The 25,237-nt window shown below is 54.0% G+C and overlaps 1 protein-coding gene across 1 annotated transcript in view; it reads left to right on the top strand.

Moving 5' to 3' along the window:
* ATP2A3 (ATPase sarcoplasmic/endoplasmic reticulum Ca2+ transporting 3) overlaps positions 1 to 25,237 on the top strand; it is a 55,394-nt gene that overhangs the window by 14,517 nt on the left and 15,640 nt on the right. The window contains exons 2-10 of the mRNA XM_086475449.1: positions 5,467 to 5,484; positions 5,927 to 6,009; positions 9,380 to 9,484; positions 10,226 to 10,364; positions 14,065 to 14,145; positions 15,178 to 15,263; positions 15,786 to 16,250; positions 22,187 to 22,275; positions 24,942 to 25,044. Of these exons, the coding sequence (XP_086331575.1) occupies positions 5,467 to 5,484; positions 5,927 to 6,009; positions 9,380 to 9,484; positions 10,226 to 10,364; positions 14,065 to 14,145; positions 15,178 to 15,263; positions 15,786 to 16,250; positions 22,187 to 22,275; positions 24,942 to 25,044 (1,169 nt within the window). The remainder of the gene's footprint in view (positions 1 to 5,466; positions 5,485 to 5,926; positions 6,010 to 9,379; positions 9,485 to 10,225; positions 10,365 to 14,064; positions 14,146 to 15,177; positions 15,264 to 15,785; positions 16,251 to 22,186; positions 22,276 to 24,941; positions 25,045 to 25,237) is intronic.

Genomic DNA, 25,237 nt, shown 5'->3' with positions numbered 1-25,237 from the left:
CAGCCCGGCGGGCTCACGTGCCGCACACACGCAGCTGCGCCCGCCCGGGGAGGCGATTTCCGCGCGTGGGTGGTTGGGGTGTGCGAGCTGCTGCTGTGCCCCCTCCCCGCCGGCCAACCCCGCCGTTGCTCTGCCAGCCCTGCCCCTGCCTTTGCCTCAGCCCCTCTCGCTGTGGTTGGGGCTGATGAGCCTCTGCTGCTATGGGGGTGCCCCGGGGCAGCCCCCCACCCTGCTGTGTGATTCGGCTGGGTGGCTGCTGGAGGTTTTAACATATGGGGTTTTTTTTGGTGAATGGCTAATTCAGCTCTGTGGTGTGCTTAGCTCCCCATCTTGGTGCAAGAGCACATGGTGTCCGTAGGCCCAGCTTCCCCTCCAGCCAGGCAGGGCTCCAGCAGGCAAAGGTGTGCCAGGATGGGTAGAGGGTGACACCTCAGCTGAAGCCTGGCATCTTCTGAAGAAGCTGGAGGAACCTCAGAATGTCCCTTTAGCTGCACCCCAAAAGTCTCGCTCTCCCCAAGTGGAGCTGCGTCCTGCCCCAATGCGTGGTTGGAGCCCAAGTGAGACACGAGGTGCAGGACGGTCTCCAGGGATGCAGCGATGTTCAGGAAGGTCAGGCGTGAAGCTGCACGTAAAAGCAAAGCCGTGCGGGTTAATTTAAGTCATACGCAGCCAAGGCACGTAGATAACGACGCTTTGCCCTCTGTGAACATTGGGTAGCATTTAGCACCATTAGGCTTTGAGCGTTTGTCATCCCAGATAATGCTAAAACACCCGGGATTAGTTTGCAAACGCTGTTTTTTCACACTTCTGCAGCTCAAGTGCAACCATGCAAGATGATGAGCAACTTCACGCCTTCATCCCCAGGAGGGATTTGCACCAAGCAGGTGATGGGCTGAGCTTGCATTAAAGCAGCCCGGCAAAGCCTTTCCCGGTGGTGCAAACCGGCAGTTTTGTGGAGCACCGGTGATGTGCGGCAGTGTTACGCTGTCACTGGGGATGAAGCAGAGCAGACGTCCCTCCGGATGGGATCCTTCCAGCACAGCCAGCCCTGGGAAAGGCAGCCAGTTAAAATAACAGTTTATTCTGCCTGAAGTCTTGCGGGATGGTGGAAGGATCCCAGAGCAGTCCTGCCTGGGTTCCTGCTTTATGTCACGGGAGGGGGGCTGCTGTCCCAGCTGGGGATGTTTTAGGGTTTTTCTTACTCTTTTCACTACTTTCTTGGGGCCTTTTTCCTGCCTGTCAGTGAAGTCCAGGAATCGGATGTGTCCCTTGTTTTGCCCATCCATTTCCCCTTCCCTGCACATGGAAAAAGAAATTAAAGGCAGGAAGAAAAGAATAAAATGGGTTTAGAACATAGAAACGTGGCTTGAAGGAAGTTATTCGGAGCAGAAAGCTGGGCCCAGGCATGATGCTTATCACGATGCCCCACTGTGGGCACAGTGCTCTTACCTTGGCAGAAGTGCTTCCTGCAAGGGAAATCTGATTTTATCGCAGGGAAGCTCTTGAAATGGTGGGGAAACTGGTATTTCAGTGTTCTCCTTGCAAGGTGTTTGCTGCTGTGGGTCGCACGTCAGGTCTGAGCACGCCCCAGGGTTTGCTGTGCCGTGCACTGGCCTCGGAGAGTGTCACTTCATGCCTCCACCAAAAGCAGAGTGGGATGTGTTACCTCAATGCACAATGGGGAAACACTGGCTGCTGTAAGGCTGTGCTGCTCCGGGGATTTTTGATCCTGTTACAGCAGGAGAAACTGAAACATTTCCTCAAAGCGACCCCAACCCTGTCGCATTTTATTATTTGTTTGCTTTGGCCCGGAAAGCAGGGCAGGGTCTCCCGGGGTGACATGAAAGCTGTCGCAGAGCCCCAGGGCAGCAGCCTGCACCCGTGCCACCTCGCTTGTGGGTGGCACCCGTGTTTATTTACCTTTTCGTCACCTGATTACCATGCCCTGCCATGTTGCAGGCGCCAGCCCGTGGGCTGCCAGCCCTGTTTGAGTTGGCAGGAGCTGGAGATTAACCTCCAGCTAAAATAGCCCGACGCCAGCCCCACGTCTGCCCGGGGTAGCCAGGCTTGTTGCATGCCCTTAGAGCATCTTGTATTGGAATTTGGCAGCCCAGCTTGGGCCACGGTTGCTGTGAGACAGGATGGCACAGTGAGGAAAGAAGTCGTGATGTGACAAGCTCAGAGCAAGTTGCAAATCCGCAGCAGCCCCAGGAGCTGGCTGTGTTTTGTGCCCCTGCAAGGCAAATCCACGTGGGTCAGGGGAGCCAGGGCTACCTGCACCTCTCCGCTTGATAACCCAGAGGAGAGCATGCTCCGTTGCTGGTGGGAATGGTCCTGTGACATCCAGGCACCCATTGCCCCATTGTGGTGTCTCTGCTTCCTTGGCTTTGCTCCCCAAAGCCACGATGCAGAAGAGCAGGAGCAGAGAAACTACACATACATGTTTGCCAAGCTGCAGGTCCCGCAGCTTCGGAAGCTGAAGATTGGTGGTGCGAGTGGGTGGCCCTGGTTTGGGATACTCTGAGCAAGTGTTATCACTTTCTACCCTTGATGGTGTTATTGCATTTGTCTTCTGGCCATATTGGGGAGCTTGGGCACAGAGCAGGATCTCCATGCTGAGCTCTGAGCCACCGACCGAAGAAAGGGGCTATTCAGGTGCCGGGTGGGAGTTTCCATTTCAGCCTTCTGCACTCACCACGTTCTCCCAAGGGAATTGCAGATTTGGGGTTTTGCTGGTTCCTTGCCTGCGGTGGGTTTCCTGGCTTGCTGGGGCATGGCAGTGCCACAGCTCAGCACCACCTCAGCTGCCCCCAGTGCCACAGGGCTGGCTCACATAAAACTTGGGTTTTGGTGAGTAGCAAACCCTCTTATTTCTAGTGAGACTTTGGAAGTGAGAGGGAGAGGCTTCAGCCCCAAACATTCCTGTTTTCTGGTGGGTCTTGATCAATTCAGCCCCAAAAATAGGAGTTTATTTTGACTTTCTGCCCTTTTCCTCTGGGTATTTGGTGTAAAATGGGCACTGAGCTGCCACATGAAGGGTGGTGGAAGGAGTCCCTGATGGCAGGGGAGGTGCCTGGTTCTCAGTATACTCAGAATCAGGGTTTTTTTGGGGAGATGCCCACAGCAACATGGCTAATGTTTGAGGTTTGCTGACAGCAGTGCCAAAGTGTCACTCTGCCACCGGCAGTATTTCGGCTAGCTGCCCCGCTGCACGTGTTTCCTCCAGAGTTCACAGAAACCTGTTTTCGTGCTTTAATCGAGAGCTTATGCAAAGTCTCTGCTCTGCAAACGGTGTCCCTGCGGCTCTTCATGCAAACACCGTGCAGGAGAAGCACTAAGAGGACCACGATGTTTCGGGTGGCTGCTTGGGGTGGAAAGTCACCCCTGGGCACTCCAGCAGAACCAAGACCTGCAGGACCCCCAGCCACCTCCTCAGGGCACCCACCTGCCCCCAGCCCTCTCACCTCGCATGTTTGCACCCTTAAAATGGAGCCTGGATGGAAATAGCAGCAGCAGATCTCTTCTACTTTTAATTTTGGTGGCTCTCTGGGCTGGGGAGAGGAAGCTGGGGGTGGAGAGGAGCCAGCTGCAAAAGGGAGAAGAGCCACCTTCCTTCTGACACGCTCTGCAGAGTGATTCGAAATGTTGAAGCTGCTCCAAGACTACTTTTTTTTTTTTTTTCTATAAGAATAATTATAGGCATTACGTACTGGTCTGTTTCTCATGGTAGCAGGGAATCAGAGTAGCCTTATCTAGGAGGGACATGGGTTTAAAACAACTCGTAGTAAGTGTGTCTGCGAGCACTGGGGAGCTGGTGCAGTTCAAAGCGTAAACACATTCAGGCTTCTTGTTTTCACTGTTTCGTTCAGTGAAGGTGGGTTTGGTTTTGGGTTTGGTTTTATTTTTTCATTTCTCTGAATGAAAATAGATGATGGAAAACAGCCGAGCAGGTTTCACTTCCTGCTCTCGCTCAGGGCTTTCGCGCTGGGGGTTCTCAGAGACAGCCCCACGTTTGGTCCCGCGGCGAGACATCAAGCGTGTCTGCCTTGGGCTGATTCCTATTGAACTTCAGCCGGTCCCTTACTCCCTCCCAGAAACGCAAGGAGTTGGAGGAACGTCTTGTTTTATTATCACCCTGTGGGGCGCAGAAGTAGGTGGCAGACAGCGGAGGCTTTGGGACAGCTTTTCGAGAGGTTTCTGCCTGAATTTTCCCCCGTTGGCAGGTTTGGATTTGGGGTTTTCTGGGGTCTGGTCCCCTCCCACCTCAGTGCACCAAAGGATGGAGGCCACATGTACCCTGCCCTGGTGCCCTGTCCCCTTGGTGCTGGTAGCCCACTGTCCCTTGCAGCACTATGTGATGCCTTTGAGCCACCAGCACAGCCCTCCCGAGGGTTTGCTGATGCTATGCCTTGGGTTCCTCCATCTCCAGCGAGCTCTGCTGTGTTCAGCGAATCCTGGATTTCCTTTTCCGTGAGACAGCTGCAATGTCTGTATTTCCCCACCTCAGGCAGATGGCAAAGGTTTTGTTCCAGCTGCCAGCTCCCTTGGGCGCTGCTCTGCGGGCAACCAAAGGGTTCACCCCCAATGCGGGAACAGTGGGTGCAAATGGAGATGTGCACACATCAGCAGCCACAACCAGGGCAGTCACTCCTGAGCCTTCCCTGGGTGCAGGACCTTGCAGTTCTTGGCCAAACCTTGCCCATGGCAGGGCCAGCACATCCATTACTGCAAGGGTGAGGAGACAGGAGCGATGGCCTTGGTGGGTACCAAAGTGTGTGCATTGCCCAGCAGCTGTGGGACCCTTCAGTGCACGTGGTGGCGAAGGTAATGGTCATCCCACAGGGATGTGGGAGTCTCGGGGAGACTGTGGCAGCTGTTTGGGAGCCCCTGGGGTTTTTTCAGGTGACTGGGTGTGGGTTTGGCTGGGAGCAGTGGGGGTGGAGACACTGCGCCTACCGAGGCGGATTCAGGAGGACAGCTTGGACCAGCTGAGCATCGGCTTTGGATTTCTTTCTTAGAGCATTGCAGGCTGTAAAGTACAACTGATTAGTAGGAAACTTGGTCTGAAAGTTACAGTCCCCAGCGGGTCAGTATTGGGTTTCTGGCAGGGTGTTTTACGGGATGGTTGGACCTTTGTGTCCTGGATTTGGAGAGGGCAGCTCCTGAGCACTCTTTTTTAGGCAGGCTGAGTGCAGGAATAAATGCTGCTGGAGCCACTTGCAGCAGGGAAATATTTGCCTGGTGCAGGGAGCATCCAGTGCTGCTTGGAGTCAGATTGAAGGGTTCGAGGACAAGCCATACTGATGCAGGTATACGTGCAGAACAAGTTGGATTTCGGGGTACTGAATGGCCTGCTGGGGTGTAAGTGAAGGGATTGCTATCTGGGCCCAAATCACTAATGAATCCTTTTATTTTTATCGTTTTTTACTTGATTACGCTCGCTGGGCTGTTGATGAAAACCCACAGAGCTCCCTGCAGAAGAAGGTAAGTCGTGGACTGGAGGTTAGTGTGGGTGCGTGCCTCGAGTCTGGATGGAGGGGGCTGGGGACAAGGAGCAGGGAGTCTTTGGGGTATTTTAATCTTGGTTTTGATCCCAGAGAAAGTTGGGCTGACAGCAGTGCTTTCCTGTGGTGGCAAGGCTACCAGCTGTGAATAGAAACACAGAGGATTTGGCTTCTGTAGTTAAAAACAGACATAGTAAAACCAGGCCAATGACAGAAATTAAGGTGTTTAATGTTAGAAAAATCCCCCGTTGCAGCACTGGATGTCCTTACTTGTGCCCACGGCTGGCGGGCACTGGAGCAGCTCTGCTGCAGGTGGGGGACAGGGTCCTGTTGGTCTTAGTGGCCTCAGTGGTCTAAATTACCTGTCTTCTGGGGTTTTTTTTTGAGTACTGACTGTGCTTGTCTTCGTGTTTTCCCACCAGGAAAGTCCCTCTGGGAGTTGGTGCTGGAGCAGTTTGAAGATCTCCTTGTCCGCATCCTTTTGATGGCAGCTTTTTTGTCATTCGTAAGTACCCCAGGCTCATGGGTGGGCAACTTCCAGGGCACTTATGGACCCGGGTGGCAGCCAAATAGCAAAGGAGCCAGAGGAAGGTGCGTGTTGGATGAAGGAGCTGTAGCAGTGCAGTGGTTTTCTAGGATATAGTGATAATTTCATCTACTATATACTATTAACTACTTAAAAGATGAGGCTGTAGGATTTTTCAGCAATGCTGATCTATCCAAAAGTGATATCAAACAACTACCTGGGCTGCTTTCTATTTCCCTAAGACTGTACCAGACAAAGGCAGAAAAGGGCCGTGGAAATGTTCGGTCCTTGGCATGTTGTGGTGGGATGGGAGGTAGCACTGAGCACCGTGTAGGGATAGAGTTAGGGTTTGGAGAGAGCAAGCGCAGAGCCCCAGCGAGAGTGGGGCTGCGAAGGGGCTGCCAAAGGCAGGTAAGGGCTGCCCAAAGCTTTCAGTCCTGGGATGCTTCTTCCTGTGATCCATAGTTTTTTGTCATTGCAGACCTTACCTGAGAGAGTGCAGGTCCATTGGACGTGTCTCTATCTTGTTGCAAGGTTTTTATCAGCAAAACTTCCTGGGTTTTTAGCTTAGAAGGTACCTTTGTTACTATCTCTTTTATCTTTCCTCTTAAATCCTTTATGTGTTTTCCCTTCATCATTTTTGATGCTGTCAGCTTTCCTGCCCCCTGTACATGCAGCCACGGGCAGTGTCTGGACTGAGGTCTGTGCTCCTGCTCTTCACTGAGTTAGGATGCAAACTGCCTGTTTGCAAGTCCCTTATCTGATTTTAATTATTACTGGCTGCTTTTCAGTCCCATCTTCCATCCAGTATAATACGTCTTTTGCCTCTACTTGTGTAGAAGGTAAAAAAGAAAGGGAAAATTACCCCATTCTTTATTTTTTCCTTGGGTATTTTTGGAAGTATTAAGTTGCAGCGTGGCCATATCCATGTTGGGATCTGCTGGAATGGAGGACACTGTCTCTGACATGTGGAGATGTGCATGTCCACAGTGCAGATACACTCCTGGTGTAATGGCCAAGCCGTGTGTCCTCGGGGTTGTGCGAGGTGCTGGGAGGGGGGTGTCCCGGCACCACCTCTCTGTGTGCCCGGAGAGGCTGCCAAGGCATCACGGGCTTGCTTTTTCCTGGCCAGAGTGCTGGGTGATGGTGATGAGAGGTGAGGGCAGCACTTCGGATGCCTGAAGCTGACTCAGAAACTCTGTGTACCACCTTCACCTCCGTTGGGGGGCAGGCAGCAGGGCAGGCACCTGCCCAATGTGTGCACATCCGCCTGGGGAGGCAAAGACGGGGCTGGGAGCATTTCCAAATGCTGTGCAGCTGCCCTCCTTGGAGTGAAGTCTCCCTCCCAGAGCCCTTCTGTTCATTTTCCAATTAAAAACGAAAAATCCAATCTGTTTAATTTTTTTTTTTTTTTTAGATTTTTTTTCCCCCCCTCCCTCTGGCTGAGCCGGCCTGGCAGCGTTTCGGCTGCCCGCGTGGGAGGTGCCTCCTGCCTGCTGTTCGCTGCCTTCCCATCCTGCCCACGTGGCTGGGAGGGTTCAGAGATCCCAGGCTGGTGACACCTGAGTGGTGATGCTCAGGGCAGGTATTGGGTATGGCTGGGCGCAGTGTGGGGGATACAGCTTTCCTCTAAACCTCTGCTGATGTGTGGGGCAGGGTTAATGCTTGCTGACAAAATACACCTCCCAGTGCGTCATGCAGCAGGAAAACATGATGCTGTGTTCGGGTAATGTCAGACAGCTGATTAGGATTGGGTTCTCCTTGTGTTTAGCAGGGTGTGAAGCCCAGCCCAGGCTTCTCCTACCACCAGTGCTGCTGGTGTGGTGCCTTCAGGGTGGTACCATCCAGATGGTGTTATTGCTCATCTTCAAACATTTCCTTCCTTAGTGGTGTATCTCCAGTGGGGCTCTTCTCCTGCCTTCGATGGTGGGGAGGCTGCTTCCCTACGTGCCTTTCCCAGGAGGAGGTGTGATTCACCCCCAGCACCTCCTGCGAGCACAGAGCAGCTTCTCCTCCCCGGAGCACGCAGGCAAAGTCAGCCAGCAGCAGGCGCATCACCAGGCTCCGTGAGCCAGTGCCCACGAGCGCTGCTGACCTCCTCCCTGCTTAATAATGCCGAGAGGTGATGTGGGATCAGCTAAACTCAACAGCTACGTGATGAGCAAAGGTGCCTTTATGGGTGGCACTGAGTAGGTGCGATATGAACCCCTTTGTACTTGCACTCCGTGGTGCCTTGGAAGCGCTCAGCAGCAGCAGCACCTCGCTCCCTGACTGCCGATTTGAGCCTTATTTGTGGTGCCTCAGTACTGAGCCGTCAGCTCAGTTTTGTCCACAATCTACCTTGGGAACAACTCTGCATGAGGAGACATTTCCCACCTAGCTGCTGGAGAATTACTTATTTTTTGGGTATACTCAGGGTGTTTGGCAGTGGGATGGCAAAGCTGAGTCTTCTGTCCCGTCTTTTCAGGTACGACACATGGGCAGATAAGGAGGGCGGTGGTCCCTCACGAGGTTCAGTACATTCCCAAAACAACACGCAGCGATCCGTTTGTTGGTGAATTTGCAGAGCTCTGGCAATCTGCTTGATGGCCGAGTCTGGCGCGGTGGCTCTGCTCATCGGTAAAGCAGGCGTGAACCCTTGTGTCAGGGGTCCTTTGTGCCGGTGCCTCTGCCGCAGAGCAGTGAGGTGTTGTGATGTTGACACAGCGCAGGTCAACAAGCAGTTAAATGGAGTGCAAGTATTTGTGTGTGTGTGCTTTGTTTGTATTATGGTATGAGGTCTTTGTGGGATGGAGAGGGGCTCAGGGTGGTAAGAAGCCAGGAGGTCGGTCCCTGCTCTGCAGACCTGCTCTTGCTGCATCAATGGCTTGTATTGCATCACTTAACGTCTGCCCAGGAGGGGCTTCTCGGAGGCTGACCCTGCTGTAGACAGCGACCGCAGGGGCTGCCCAGCTGTTGCTGGCAGTGTCTGTTTGAGAAGCAGACAGTGCTGCCCTGTCTCCCCACTCATCTGCTCATGGCCATGATCCGCCTGCGAGTGCACTAGACAAAAATAGATGCTTTCCCAGTGCAAATACTCACCCAGACTTTGTGTGGCTCTTTGCTCTGGCCGTACTTATTGGATACATTAAGTTGTCCCCAGCAGAAGAGTGGAGGCACCCGAGTTAAGCACCGGCAGTGGGATACGGCAAGTCCATGCTTTAACCAAGCTGCGTGGGGCCGGCCATCAGTCTGGGTTGTCTTCTCTCCAGCAAACATCACGTGTTGGTTGGCTCTTGTTTCCATCCTTCTTAAAATGTTGGCACTTGTTTCAACTACATTGCAGTCCTTCTCTTCTCTTGCGTACCAGATCCTGGCCTGGTTTGAAGAAGGAGAGGAGACCACAACGGCATTCGTGGAGCCCATTGTCATCATTATGATCCTGATTGCCAACGCCGTGGTGGGCGTGTGGCAGGTAAGTTGCAGCCCCCTCCCACCTGCACCACAGGTCTCTGCTCCACATGGCTGAGATGCCTCATCTGAAGGTCTGGTTGCTTCTTGCCATTGGAAACTCGTTTCTCAAAGGTTCAATTTTCATGTTGGCTATGCTGTCCTGTGCCCAAGCACAGATGCTCAGTCGTTGCCTCCTCTTGGCTCATTCCTTCAACATTACTTTGGCAGCTTTTGCAGTTTGGAGTTTAGGATCTTGCACTTTGCCATCCAGGCAAATACTGCTTGTCTCTGGGCCGTGACCAAATGCATTTTCCAAGGCAAACATTTTGCCCTGTCCACCAGAAAGCTGTGGTGGCTGCTGCCCCTCACCTTGCTGTATCTCCTAGGGAATGAGCAATGAGCCAGCAATGTTCCTATCGTATGTATCCACTTTAAGGCCATTTATTTAATCTACAGCCTGATCTGAGGTGGGGTTGCTGGATGGGGAACAATGCATCTGGGTGACATATGCCGCTTCCCAAACCAGGAGTGAGAAGATCAAGCCCAAAGGTCTATGCAGTGTCCAGGACCTGGTGGGATTTAAGTCAGTGGGGACCATTTCAGAGCAGCTGAGGAAGACGTGGCACTTGCCCATCCATGGTGCAAATGGATGCCGAAGCCAGGGCTGGCGTTTGTGCCCTCCTGTCTTCACAGCGAGTGGGGAAGGAGCCTGCTGGCACAAGCAACCCCACCACTGGCAGCTCTGCTCCTCCTCTGCTTGCAGGAGAGAAACGCCGAGAGTGCCATCGAAGCCTTGAAGGAGTACGAGCCCGAGATGGGGAAGGTGATCCGCGCTGACCGCAGCGGGGTGCAGCGGATCCGCGCCCGGGACATTGTCCCTGGGGACATCGTGGAGGTGGCAGGTAGGGTGCCATCACCCCAGGGCACGGGGTGGAATGGGGAGGTGGTGCTGGCCAGGTGGGCTTCGGTGATGGGCACCCCATGGTCCTCATGGCGGGAGGGCTCTGCTGCGGTATCCGGGTGCATCTCCTCCGTTGAGTTGCCTCGTTGTTGTACACTTGAGATCTTAGTTTGTCCTCTCAGATCCAGAGAGATGAAATTATTTGGGCCAAAGTTGGGGCTTATCAGCTGCCAAGGCTTCACCTCAAGTGTAGGATGGTAGAGAAGAGCAGAAAAGGAAAAAAAAAAGTGTATATTTCTGGCACAGGTTTTGTGTCTTGGGAGGGATTCCCCGTTTTCTGGAAGAACTGGAAGAACTTTTAATTTTCCGCCAAGATTCCCTCTCTCTGGAAGCGGCTCTCCCGCGCGCATCCCCCAGACAAGGCGCGGATGAGAGCTGGTGCTGGGTGCCGCACCAGCGGGGTTGGGCGAGTGCTGCCGCCAGCGCGGGGGGGTTCAGCACTGCAGGCAGCAGCGCTGGTCCTGCCTGCGTGGGCAGGCTGCCCTGGTAGCTGGGGTTTGTCATTCGGGGAGGGCGAGAGGCAGAGGGGACCCGCCGCAGGGTGCTTTTGCCTCCCTGGTTGTGTTGGTTCCCCCAGCCCTTCTGTTGGGGTTTTGCATTCAACAAAGGATGCCTGGGGGTCTCCTGCCTGCCCCAGCAGAGCTAAAGAGGATGCATTTCAACTACCCCGTTTTGTTTGTTCGTTAAACGATGCCGTAAACTCCCAGAGCTGCAAAACTAATCCACTCCTTTCCTCCTTGTGGCCCTGCTAGTGGAAACATGCTGCAATCCCTCCCGCGCCCAGCCAGCTCGCTGTTATTTATGTCTTCCAGTTGGGCTTCAGCTGGAAGATGAACGTGAAAATAATGCAGGGAGGATCAAGTGGAGGAGTGCTGGCCAAATCCTCAGCTGGGCAAGCGGGCGGCCACCTCCCAAGCCAGCTCTGGCAATGCACTCCAGCTGCTGAGCTGGCCTTTAATTAAATTAATTAATTAATTATTAATTCATTTCTGCTGTCTTTCCCTAGATCCAGTGCTTGCTGCCTGCCCATCAGGAGCAAAATATTACCTTTTAATGGCACAGTCAGCATCATGACTGGGACAAAAAGAGCTGAGCTCTCCTCTGGAGGGGTTTGCAAATTAATTGTGGGTTTAGAAGGTTATAGCAAGCGGCAAGGATGCTGTCAGGCTGCCTGATAGGAAAGTGCACCAGGAGCAATAGCTTTGAAGGGGCACTGGACATCTGGGGGACATCCTGGCCAGCAGGGACAGCGCAGGCAGGAGGGACTGGCTTCTGTTTGCAGGTGCAAATGCAATAAATTTGGCAACAGGGAGCAGAAAACCTGCTACACTAAGAGGAGAGAGGAATGATGGTTGCAAGTTGGCAAGCAGTTTAAACCCAGCTGATTTTTGCCCTTTCGCAACAAGGCAGTGGAGGTGAGTCCTTGTGCAGGCAGCTGCACAGGGATTGAACTCAGCTGCAGCACCAGCTTTTTTGCCTTGCCCAAAAAGCACAGGCAGGGCATTGCCCAGGGACCTCCACCCAGTGCTGCACCACCTGCCCGCTCCTGCTTCGCTCGGGCAGTGCCGGTGGCTGTGGCCGTGCAGAGTTGTCGCCCGTTTTCCTCTCTATCCTTTGGCTTTTGGCACTGGGTAGACTGGCAGTGCTTGGGTGATGGGCGCGTGTTTGGTAGCTGGCTAATGGCAGCTGCCGGGTCCGTACAGGTCTGCCCTGCGCCGTGCAAGTCTCCTGGGATGCTGTCACTCTGCCCTTGAGCAGATGTCACCCCCATGGCACTGGAGCTTGGCGCTGTCTCTAGGGGCTGGCAACAGAGTTTTCATCTGCAGGTCTCCCGCAAACCCTCCCCACCTTTCCCAGGGCGGGAGAGGAGCTCTTTGCTCCCTTTAAGGTGCTCCAGCTCCCTTGAGCAGATGTGAAGTGTGAATCTGTGCGTGAAGTGAATGTTTTCAGGGAGTCAGTGGGTCCCTGTCCTTAGCACCCCCCCCAAAAACAAGGAGCAGGGCAGGTCTGGCCGGGCGCCAGATGTTGCACGCCGCGTCCCGGAGCGCTCAGATCTACAGCTGGAATAAATGGCTGGGTGGTGGAGCAGCGCCAGCCCCCCTCCCGCTGCGCTGGGGGGGGTTTACGAGCCCCGGGAGGAAGCGCTCGTTAAAGTCTGGGATTTGAGAGGATCGTTGGCGGCCAAGCCGACGGCGTTGTGTAACGTGATGTAAGGCACTGTCAGCCCGGGCGCTCTCTGCCTCAGTATTTCCGAAGTGCGGTTGCGTCCAGCCGATAAGGGAGCGCGAGGAAGAGCCAGGAGGAAGAAACCCAGCAGGAAAAGCAGCTTTTAAAGGGTTTTTTTTTAAGGGAGCACATGCGCCTCAATGGGCGGCAATCAGTGGCTGGCTGTTGATGGGGCTGCTTTCACCCGTAACCACAGTGCCGTGCCAGGAGACCCATGGCCATGAAAGGTCTTCCAGTGTCAACAGCTTCCAGTTGGCTGGTGGAGCCCTGAAATGGGGTTAAGAGTGGCCTTAGGAGGCTCGGGCTGCTCCAAAATGGGGATGTTTTGGGGTTTTCGCAGGGAAGTGGCAAGATGGGGGTGCTGTGAGGGTTTTGCAGGGAAGAGGAGAGATGGGGACGTGGCAGGACAGGCGATGCAGGGCAGCGGGCAGGGCCACGCTGGGCTTTGGCTGGGAGGGCTAACTGCAGCAACTCCACTCCAAAAGGAAGAGTAAAGGTACCTGCCCTCGCTGGCAGGAGGAGGGATGCAGGTGCTTGCTGCCTGTGATGGTTAGGGGAGTCCCGGCCGCAGCACAGGAGCACTTCTCACTGTGGAGGTGCAGCTGGGGCAGGGGGGGGACACGACCTGGGGGCTTGCTGGGAGCCCCCTTGGGTCCTCTGCTCACCTGAAGCTCCCACCTTTGCTTTTGGTCCTGGCAAACCTGGCTCAAACCACAGTTAGTTTTGTTCGGGTGGCAGCTGGGGAAGGTGACGAGCAGGGCTGGCAGGCAGGTCACCCGCCCTGGCAGCACCCCTGTGCGGCAGGCACAGGGCAGCGCTCGCTTCCGCTGAATTTTGCAGAGGGAGGTGATGCTTGAAACCTGTGGTCGGTCCATGGGAGAGAGTGGAGGGTGCTGGGCACAGCACGAGTAACCCCCTCGGCCTCGGTGCTGCTGCCTCCACCCTGGATGGCTGCTTTTGTGCAACGTAATCCCCTAAAATTAGAAATTCCTCAAGTTCCCGTCACTGCACTGCCCAGTGTCTGATTGCAACTGATGGCGCCTCTTTCCAGCTTTTCTTTTTTTTGACTTGTAAATTTTAGACAGAGAAAATTAAGCTTTAAATGCAGAAAGGAGGCATTCTGGGGCAGGAACCTCCTGGTTTACCACAGGCTGGACCTCTCATTGCTGCAGGCTGGGTGCTGCTGCGTAGGGACATGGTGAGCCTCAGCAAAAGCCAGTGCCTGCCCTGGAGACCAGCCAGTTGAAATAGAAAACAGGAGGAGACAGCAGGAACTGAGGCGCAAACTGGTGGCCCTGAGCCTTGGGGCACAGCCCGGCTGTGCTGGCGTGTTTGGGATTTGCCGTCCCCCTTCCCCGGGGTGCCGGGTGCTGCCGGTCCTGCCTGACGGAGCTGCTCTGCTCTTCCCTTTGTAGTTGGCGACAAGGTGCCGGCGGACATTCGGATCATCGAAATCCGGTCCACCACCCTGCGGGTCGACCAGTCCATCCTCACAGGTGCGTGCAGGCCTGATGGGGCGGAGGCAGCTGCTGAAGGCAGAACTTTCCCTCTACCGTCTGCCCCGAGCCAAATTTTGGGGCTGACACCAAGCTAGGCACTTTGCTGGGGTGGGAAACGGGTGGGAGAATGAGACTGAGGACCTGGGGAGATCTCCTCATCATCTAAAAGTCATGGCGTAGGCAAGATGTGCCGGGTGTTCGGGCATCCCTTCTGCAAAACACAAAGCTGTCTGGTGCAAGAAGTGGGGTTTCATGGGGGGCTGCTCAGACCCTGCCCGTGCTCCCCCTGCACAGCCATTGCATGATGACCACTAGTGTACAAGGCTTCACAACTTCAGGGAGAGGTGGCTTTTTTTTTTTTAAGCGTTGGAAAAGCCCTTAAAGCTGATAGTCTATGATATTTCAAAAGTCCTCTCCTTCTGCTGTCAGGGAAGGCCAGTGGACGATCAGACAGCAGAAAGGGCTTCCAATATTCCAGCTCTCTTGTGTGATTTTGTAAAGGTATCGAGTTGGGAGATGGCAGCAGGGAAGGAAAAGCAATCAAAAAAAAAAAATTTAAAATGTGGGGAAAGGAGCCCAATCTCCTTGAAACACGACTTCGCATTAACTTAGTTCTCCAAGGCAAGAGGAGGCACAGCAAAAGGGCAAACCTGCAAAGAACAACATATAAATCTTCAGCAGAAGGGCTTTGGGCACCTTTCCTGTTGTGCTGCCCTGCAAACCCCATGTGAGTGTGCAAACCTGCACTGCCAGCCAGCAGCTCCCTGGCACAGGGATTTGGCCCCATCCTGTTGGGCTGTGTGAGAGCTCGTGGCCGCTCTAGCAAACCACACAGGTCGTTTTTCTGCAGCCCTCGTCTTCAGAGCGCCTTGGCCCAGCTCTCACCGCCTCGTGATGGATGTTTTGATGGTTTGGTGGCAAAGTGCTGCTTTAGAAAGCCACGGGGGTTGGGCTGCAGGCTCATAACGCGTTGAGCAGAGGCTGGAGAGGAAATGCGGGTGGTTCATCTCCCCCCTCTTGTCTTGGCAGGGGAGTCTGTGTCGGTGATCAAACATGCTGACCCCATCCCTGACCCCCGGGCTGTCAACCAGGACAAGAAGAACATGCTTTTCTCCGTAAGTCCCTTACGCCTGTCCCCACCTCTCCTGTGGTTTTCCAAAGAGCCACCAAGTGAAGAGGCTCCACACAGGAGATCTCTGAGCAGTGAAAGGGAATTCATGCATGAGAGACCCGGATCCATAAAGAGAGCCCCAAATTCATAAAAATAAGGACTTGCTTCATTTGAATTTCATTTGTGCTGTGGCACATGATGCCCTTCAATGCCTTAGGCAACCTCAGCAGGTTTTCCATCAAATAGGATGCACTGTGGATGGGGAAAAGTTTTGTGGTTGCTCCCGGAGCTATTGCAAATTTGGGTTTCCTCCTCACTCATGCTCCTCTTGGGAAGAAGTCCTTGAGGGGAGAGAGAGCTCTCAGGAGGGTCTCCTGCTGCTTTAGGGTGGGTTTATATAAAGTCCCAGGTGTCTCGTTTTCCCCTTAACCAAGATCTCGTGCTCTCCTTTCACAAGCGACCCACTCACTCAGGCCGAGAGGTTTTATGCCCACGTATCCACTCTGGCCCCTTTCTTTTCTCCCAGGGCACCAACATCGCAGCTGGGAAGGCCGTAGGGATCGTAATTGCAACAGGGGTGTACACTGAGATCGGCAAGATCCGAAACCAGATGGTGGAGACGGAACCTGAGAAGACGCCCTTGCAGCAGAAGCTGGATGAGTTCAGCCAGCAGCTCTCCAAAGTGATCTTCCTGGTGTGCATCGCTGTCTGGGTCATCAACGTCAGCCACTTCAGCGACCCTGTCCACGGCGGCTCCTGGTTTCGGGGAGCTATCTACTATTTCAAGATTTCGGTGGCGCTGGCGGTGGCTGCCATTCCTGAGGGCCTGCCGGCCGTCATCACCACCTGCCTGGCGCTGGGCACGCGCCGCATGGCCAAGAAGAACGCCATCGTCCGGAGCCTGCCCTCGGTGGAGACCCTGGGCTGCACTTCCGTCATCTGCTCCGACAAGACCGGCACCCTCACCACCAACCAGATGTCTGTCTGCCGGGTGAGTGCTGGGGGCATTTTGGGGTGCAGGGGGGATGCTGGGTGCTGGGTAAGCCCCCAAGCACTCTGCATCACTCCATCCCCATCCTGGGGTACCGGGCTTTGCTGTCCTCGCCAGACTGGTTTCATGTTAGGCATTTGAAGGTGAGCATGGAAGATGGTTTGTAGGAAGCCCTTGGCTTCCCTTCTGCCTCACTGGTCGCAAGGAGGTTTATGGTTTCTCTTGGCATGGTTGTAATTAGAAAACTCACTTCTATAAGCACACCAGTTTGGAGGCGCCGTGTTGCAGATTTATTTCAGGGCTCCCTCTCCACAGAGCATTTCTTCCTGCTGGGATGTGATGTTGAGACGGAGCTCCTGGAGATGCCAATGAAATCAGCCTCCTCTGCTCTCTTGGCCGTTTTTTCCTTGTTTTTAACCAAACCAGTGAGAAATCCTGGACTATGCAAAAGTCTGGACTGGTGAGGCCAAAACTCACTCAAAACTGGAGGGTCAGTGCAATGCATGGGTCTGTGACAAGCTCAGACAGAAATCTAGGGGTTAAGAGAAGATGCCCATGACCTGGTGAAAAGGTGCTTTGGTTCCCCATCCTCACCTGGCAGAGGGTCTGCCGTCAGTGGTTGTGGGCAGCTGAGCTCGGACTGGAAAGCACTTCTGACAGAGGGAGCTCTGGGGTGGTTTGGCGAAGAGATTGAAGGCTCCTGGTCTACCAGAGAGCTTTGCTTCTGCATGCCTGGCTGGGTGGAGAGGTGACTTGTTAGGAAAGCCTGGACCATCTAACTACTTCTCAGTTTCCCCATTAATCCTCAAGTCTCAGGAAAGGTTTTTTTCATGGCCTTGGCGCGTTGGTTTTATAGGAGAACCTTGGAAAATGTGTTGCTGTGGGGAAAAATGGACCTGGCCACTGTCTCTCTTCTCTGACACTTGGGTAGTGTAGTGGGAAGCCATGACTATGCTGCAGGCTGGCCATGGGCTTTGGCCGCTGGTTTGCTCAGCTCAAACTAAGATTACTGGAAACGTCTGATGTTTCTGCCCTATAAGTGATTTAAAAGGAGACACCGCTGGGACGAGGCTGTGACCAAGCTGCCCACGTCTTGCATGAGGATGACGTTCCCACAAGCCCATTTTCTGACCCCGTGTTGCAGGGAAGCAAGTAAAGAGTGACCCAAACATTTGTGGTCTCTTTAGCTCTGCAGACTGCAGAAGGAGAGGTAGGAGTCACCCTGTGCTCCCCAAAGCGCTTCTTACCGTAGGATCTGCTCCTTGGACTTGGGCAGAAGTGCCACCATCTCCTGTGGAGTGGCATGGTCAGGAGAGGCAGGACTAGTCATGCTGAGACAGGGAGAGGGCAGGAGAGGAATGGAGCGGGGCAGTGGCACACAAGAGGGTTTTAGCATTCATCATCATTTGCAGAATAAACTGGACAACTTTGTGGGGAAAAAAAAAAAATTAATTCTAAATTCAGTGTATCCTCCACCCCATCTCCCCACAACCCTGGTCCAACACCCATGTTATTCACTTGGCTGAATCCCAACTCCCAGAGCATGATACCAAGAGTCAGACTGGCCCCAGGACACACAGACAGGCTGTTAATGTTTAACGGAGAGGGATTCCCGTGTTGACGCAGGCAGCGCGGAGGCTGCCGGCGGCTCTGCTGAGCGGCGGGTGGGTAAATATTTGCACTGGGTGGCCGTTGGCGTGTCCTGGATGTGTTCCTGTACCGAGTGGCCGTCTCAGCTGTGGGGGGTGAAAAAGCCACGAAAGCCTATCTATAACCTGGAAAAAATGTATTAATTGCGTGTGGTTTGATTAACTCACACATCCAATGGGGATGAGCGCAGCTGCTCAGCCACAGGGTATGCTGCTGAGCCGTGCTTGCCCTTTACATCTCACTGCCAGCGTTGGGTCTGTAGAGCTGTAAAGTAATTCTTGAAAGTCTTCGAGTCTGTTTTAGAACCCTTGGCTGTTTTTTTTCTTTTTAGAGCTGCTTCACCAGCTCCAGGTCCCACTTGGCGCCTGGGTCTTGTGGCCAGGGGTGCTGGCTCAGCGGCTCAGCAGGACACATCTGGATCCCAGGTGGTCAGCAGGGGTGAAGCTGCACCCCCCAAATGCCCTTGGGTGTTAAGTGTCTGCTGAAGTGCTTTGTGCTGGGGGCCTCGTCCATCTCGGGTGGCCGAGACTTTGGTGCTTTTTCTCTAACCTCGAGTCCACCCGAGGTTACAGCTCTGCAGTAAAGCCACAAACCCACTTAGTAAATCAAATTAAACCCATGGTTCATGTTGCTCACCTTACGATCAACTGGGGGTTTCCGAGACCACCGTCTCACCCAGCCTGTGCTGCGGAGCAGGCAGGGACCGTCTTCTGCCAACCATTAAATAACCCTGCGACTGGGATTGATGGGAGTCTGGCAGGGGGAGAAGGGGCAGAGAGGTGTTGCAGCTCTGCTCTTGCACATGTAAACCACTCTCCTAAAACTTGCAGCTCCCTTTTATGCACCGTAACTTGATTTTCCAGGATCACGAGGGTGGCGTTGGAAAGTCAGGCCTCGAAGCAGAGATGCGAGTGTGGCCGTGCAGGCTTCGGGCTGCTGCTGTGTGGGGCAGAGCAGGATGGGGCTGGAGCGGGGAGATGCTGATGCCCCATGTCTGAGACAGGGAGGTGGCTGGTGATGTTTGGCTATCTCCAAGATGTGTTCTGTTTTGGGGAAGAAGAGCAGGAAGGGGTTTATTTTCAATAAACCCTGTAGCAGAGCCTGGATGTGCAAACTCCCGTCCTCGGTGCAGCTGCCCAGGAGCTGTGCAGGCGCTATTTGCTTTTTAATCTGCAGAACACTGTGCCTTGATTCAGCAGTTCCGTTTATCTAAACTAGTCACTAATTAATGGGAGACCTTGCTGGGGGTTTCCCAGGCGCTGTGGCCGAGCCGCCGGCTGTGGCAGTTGCCAGCGGGTGCCTGTCGGCCGGGGCTGCTTCCAGAGCAGGATGAAAATGATGCCAATCTGTGGGCTGATTGATGGGTAAATGACTGATGATTACAGCCTCTAACTATTCCAGACAGCAATCCTATCTTGTCTGCCTTTTGATGAGTAGTTCTTTTAAAGATATTACAGAAAATACAGAAATGTGAAGACATATCCTTCGCATCTCTCTTCCCCGCAAGCCTGCAGCCAGATGCCATGCGCTGCTCCAGGGATGGCGCATCCACGAGTGCCCTTTGCTTTCTAAAAATACAGGCCAGCAGTGTCTGGCTGTGTGATACAGTGCCGGGGCCAGGCGAGACCCACGGGGCAGGAGGAGCGATAGCTGAAACCCTTTTGGGGTCTTCATAAGCACATAGTAACATTTTCCTTCCGATCTCTCTGTGGCATTAAGATCCCGAGTCACCAGCATGGTTTTAAAAGGGTTAAGGGCGGGGGGAGGGGGGAGCAGAGGGAAGTCCTGGGGTGGTGCTGGCTGGGTTCCCCTTGCGGGCTGCTGGAGCTGGTGTTCACCATGGCAGTGCAAGAAGTTGGGCAGCCCCTCTGCGAGCATCTCTCTTCAGCAGCCTTCCCAAACCGCCCAGTCGAGCTGCAGCGCGCAGCTTTGCCACCTCCTTCTGTTGCTCCTGTTATTATTGATATTATTTTAGTGATGGAAACCTTACCTATCCTCTTTATGGACTAAGACACAGCTATTTCCTCTGGACTGTTTCCACCGCCTGCAAACCTCTGCCCCCTTTTCAGCCTGGAAATCTGCCGAAACATCGTGCCAAAAGCCTGCAAACACCTTTGCGGTGCCCCGGCCGCCCCCTCGCTCTGCCAGTCACGCAAGCTGGGAGCAGGCAGGAAATTTGATATAACCTCTGGTTGCTGTGGGTTACGCAGCACCTTTTTTAAATAGGCATGGAAAAATAAAGGGCCTGGATGATTTTTTTTTTTCCTTTTCCTTTTTTAATAAGAAAGTTGCTATTGTGAAAGCAGTAATTGTTTTGCAGCTGTGAGCATTTGAAAACAAACAGACCCGTATCAGGCAAAACCACCCGTGGCTGGGGTGGATGCTTTCAGAATTTTTAATAAATGAGTCCGGTCAGCATTTCTGAGCACAGGAGTCCATTTTCTGAAGAGGCCAGGAGATTCTGGCTCTCTGGAAGGCCGATGGCGTTGGACATCTCAAAAGGAGATAAAGGACACTCAGCCTTCGAAGGTCCCTTTTGGTGTTGTCTCAAACTGGGCACCACACTTCGCCTTGGTTCCTGAAGTCCGTCATCTCGGGCAGGTTCTGTCGCCAAAGGAGACAGGGTGTGTTTTGGCTCTCTCGATTAAGGTCTTTCATGCATTAGTGTTTGCACCTCCTGCCAGAGGAGCTCAGTGCCTTGACAGAGGACCTGGGACGTCTGTTCTGCAACCCTCTGGCTCACGATTTTCTTCAAAACCCATCAGGGATGCTGAGGGGCCTCCAGGATGGGCTCTGGGAAAGGAGCTGAGGGCAATAGGCCAGCAAATGGGGTATCTGCAAATAGCTGTGAAGCTGTGGAGCCGTGGGGAGGTTGCTTTGGGCTCAGAAATGTGCACAGGAGGAGCACATCAGGAGATGTGCTCTTTGAACCTCTTGCTTTGATTTGCCCAAACCTGTAAAATAGAGAGGTGAGAAAACCTGCTGAGGTGTCCTGGTGCTAAACCTGCCATAAACGGGCTTCCCCGAGCTTGACCTTTTTAGCTTGGCTTGGGCCTCAGCTTGTACCTGCGGATACCGGGCTGTATGGGGAGGTCTCACATTCACCAGCCAACATGGCTGCACTGGTGGGGTGTCGCTGTGTTATTAGCAATAATTAATAGTAACAGTAAATTAACCTCTGTTAGTTGCTGGAGGAGGCGTGGAGGGGAGAGAAGTGGGTGGTACCTGGAGCCGTCGCATCTCTGGTGCTGAGCGATGCCTCCTGATTTCTCCAGCATCTGTTGCTTCCCTCTCCTGGAGAACATCTCAAATCAACAGAGGGAAATAAATAGGGGGGAAAAAAAGAATGGTTTGAGACAGGATGGAGGGGGACAGTTGCCCCCACACCCACTTTCTGGAGCTGCTGAGAAGATTCATGGAGCTGAGGAGAGCATCGCTTCCCCTAGCCATTCTCTCTCCTGGCTGCTCCCCGCAGGCAGTCACAGCTGGGGACATGCATTCATCAAAACAATTTTATTTATTTATTTAATTATTTTGTTACTTTTTGGCTCCAGCATGGGTCATAAATAACGATTAAGCAGAAATGAGCGTCGCCAAACTGTCGCCTTGGCTGGGGTCGGGCACTGCTCTTGCTGCTGCTGGAGGCTGCCCCGAAGGGCGGGCTGTGCTGGGAGGGGGCAAGGGGGGACTGGGGGAGCTTGGGGAGAGGGGGATTTTTGTTGTATTGTAGGTTTTTGGGGATTTGTTGCTCTCACTGTAGCAGTAAGAGAGAAAGTGGAAGGAGTTTGAAAGGCAAAAACCACTAAAAATAGAGCACGTGGGACTTCTACATCTCCTCGGGGCTTTATTACTGAGCTGCCATGCTGCCATCCCAGTAATACACAAGACAAACTGGTGGCCAAGAGCTGGCTGGGAAAGGGTGGCAGGGGCAGCTGATCAGATCCTGCCCTGCGGAGTCTTCCAGGGTGGTGGGGGCAGGAGTGGAAACCCAGACCCAAGTCCTTCTCTGCTCCAAAAAAAACACAGGCACCTTCTTAGGAACTGGTTTGGCATCGCTCCTCTCCGATGGAAGAAAAGAGGTGGAGGAGGCGAATGTGAAAAAGGCAGGGGAGAGCTGGAAGGATTCGGGGGTGGCCAGGAGCAGTGGGCGGCCAGGGAGAGGCCTGAGCCCATGCCAGTGGGGCCATCGCTGGGATGGTACTGGCTGCTGGGTCTCCAGGCTGGGCATGGGGTTTATACCAAAAAATCGCTGCCTAATGCTCTGTGTCCCTCTTTCCCCCTGGCAGATGTTCATTATGGAGAAGGTGGAGGGTGCCCAGTGCAGCCTGCACGAGTTCAGCATCACCGGCTCCACCTACGCCCCCGAGGGACAAATGTGAGTGTGGGTCCCCTCTGCTTTGCGGGTGACACGGGGTGGCTCTGGGCTGGCAGCACAGCTGGGGGGAGGTTGGGAGGGTCGAGCTTGTGGCCGCGGCTGGAGGACACCAGACTGACCCCACAAGCTGGGGAGAAAGGGAGGTTTTCTGCGGCGGTTTGCAGCCACGCTGAACCCTGCCTGTGGAGATACCTGCTGGGTGCTGGTTTCTGGCCACACTGGGCTTGCAAGTGGTGGGTGACCGCCCTTCGCTTTGGTGGGAGCCAGGGCAATTGTTTCACTGTCCCTTGTCGCCAACTCCTGCCCGATATGATGTGAGGGGCAGGCGCCCCGGCTCAGCCTGCTGCCCTCCCACTGCTCAGCACAGGGGCGCCCGGCTCTCCCTTCGTTTGCAATCCCGATCAAATGCTTTGAACCGGAGAAGACATCAAATGTGGGAATAGTGATGAACGAGGCTTTTCGCAGTACATGCTCGTTCTCCATGTTTCTGAAGCCTGTGCACTCTCGGTGTCAACCACCATGTGTTGCCCCAGCCCCAAGCAGGACCCAGGGCCAGCAGCTTGTCCTGGAGCCGTGTCGCTGGTGATGTGCAGAAGGACTTGCAAACGGCTGCAACCCCGGGTGGAAAAGCACTCCCTGAGCCCTGCGTCCTTGGCAGGGACAGCCGAGGTGGCTGCTGTGCCTGGGGCACGATCCTACTGATGTCAGGACGTGTTTTGGGGGAGATGTGGGCTTTGTTGAGCTGCAGCTGAGGGTGAAGAGTGGAAGCCAGGGGCTTTTCCCTGCTGCATTATTACACACATGGAGTTTTCTGCCATTGTGTCTGTTTATTTCCCCTCCTTTGAAAGAAGGTGATGCTCCCCAGTGTGGGTAAAGTCTGGAAAGGAGGAAGATGAGGAGCTCAGCTGGTGGTTGGAGCGCTGTCTGCTCCCCTTCACTTTGCTGTGTGATTCCAGGCACGTTCTTCACCGCGATTCCTTCTGCTCATCTGTGGAGCGACTGTAATTCATCCCAGCCTCAGACTTAATTTCATTAATATTTATAGAGCCAATTTGATCCTTGGCTAGGAATCTCCATTAAAATTGAGCCAGGTCATAAGCTGGTATCAATCAGTGTGTTTCAATTAAATGAGGAGGACTGAGGGGCTGAACTCGTGTCTGTTAACCTCTGAAGCTCAATGTCCCCCCTCCTCTGGGGACTGCTTGCAGGGCAGCTCTGTGCTGGTCTGCAACAATTCTTGTTGCTTTTGCATTTTGCTTCAGCCCTGTGCTTGTAGTGCACATCAAGGGGGATGTGAGGGCTCACTTAGGGGTCACGGAGAGAAACTTCCCCATTCCCCCAGGGCTGGTGCTACCAAAATGCTTCTTTTGCTTTAGCCTGGCCTCGGCGTGGGGGATGTTGCAGCTTGTCCTTGGGTTTGCTCACATCCCTGCGCAGCACCCAGCCAGCAGCACCTTTGCCGATGCTTTTCCCAGCACATGGGTCTCGCCCAGCTCTGTGCAGGGACAGTTGGTGATGGGGACATATCCCCCCATCCCTCCACAGCAATATCCAGAGAATCACATGCTGCAAAAGCCATCCCTGGTATTTCCACCTTCCCAAACATCCAAACCCAGCCCAGTGTGCCTGCAGGTTCCCTCCTCCAGCCACTGCCTTCCCCCTGCCCACGAGCTGGGGCTGGGCAGCATCCTCCGGGCAGGAGTCAGCGGCTCTCCCCTGCCCGCTCTCAGCCCAGCACAACTACTTCTCCCTCAGCAAACAGATTTTTCAGATTTTCTTGGCTGCTCCCTGTTTTCCGCTCCAGAGCTGTAACAAGGGCTCCAGCATGTTCTTTCCATTGGGAACCAGCAGTGGAATAAACTGATCCTAATAAATGCCTGACAAATTATTTTTCCAGCAAGCAGATGACCGGCTGGGTTTATACAGCTCTAACCTGCAGTTACCTCTCCTGGAACCAGGATAATTTTTTCTTTCCCCTGAAAACCACCGCCTGCTGTTTCTGCCACGGGGCAGTGGGTGAGAAGCAGCGTCCGGCTTGCCTGGTGTGTTCAAGGCTGCTCCTTTCCAGTGATGTTTGTGCTCCTTGACATAGCAGAGAGATGCTATTTAGGAAGCAAAGGCCACAGTTCGCCGCTTGCTTGGAAACAGCCACAGCAATGCAGTTGTTAAATTTGTCTGCTGCTTTTACATGCTCCCTTGGGTGCCCTCCAGCTCGCCAGAGCACAAAGCAGCATCATGGGAAGGAGAAGGGTCTCTCTGCTGGTCCTACAGCTCCTCTGGATCCCCAGCCACTGGAAACCCCTGGCGGAGTCAACATTAACTCGAATTTCTTTGCCCCTTTTCTTGTTCGTCATCTTCATCAACCAGCATTTTGACAAGCCCTGCTTTCAGATCTAATGCTCTTTTGAGCTCCTTTGCAACCCCCTTTATTCTGGGCCACTTCCAGTGCTTATTCGACTCCTGTGATATTTTATTTGCAACAAGTCCTGCCCCATTTGGTGAAGCACAAATTGTGAACCCAAGCACTTACTGCCATGCCCGGGGCTTTAACTGGGCTCTTTCTCCCTCTTTTCAGAAAATTTCACGAGGGATATATAGGAGAAGTTAAATATTTTTTGAACGTGTAAGCTGGTATAAGGCTTTGGGGCGTTGTTTTCTCCCCACAGCCTGAAGGACGAGCAGCCGGTGCAGTGCGGGCAGTACGACGGGCTGGTGGAGCTGGCCACCATCTGCGCCCTCTGCAACGACTCCTCGCTGGACTACAACGAGGTGTGGGGGGGGCAGAGGGGCCGGGGCGGTGCAGGGGACCGGCGATGCTCTTCCCTGTGCTTTGGGGCAACGCTAGTGGATGTTTGTCCCTTGGGATCCCCTTCCCTTGCTTCAGCTCATCCTAGGGTGATGCTCTGGGAGCCCTGGGGTGGTGCAGTGGGTGACAGCATCCTTGCTTGGAGCAGCAGGTAGA

Source organism: Leptosomus discolor, chromosome 18 (assembly GCF_034619465.1).
Source record: "Leptosomus discolor isolate bLepDis1 chromosome 18, bLepDis1.hap2, whole genome shotgun sequence".
Taxonomy (NCBI): Eukaryota; Metazoa; Chordata; class Aves; order Leptosomiformes; family Leptosomidae; genus Leptosomus; species Leptosomus discolor.
This window is presented reverse-complemented; position numbering and strand designations above follow the sequence as displayed.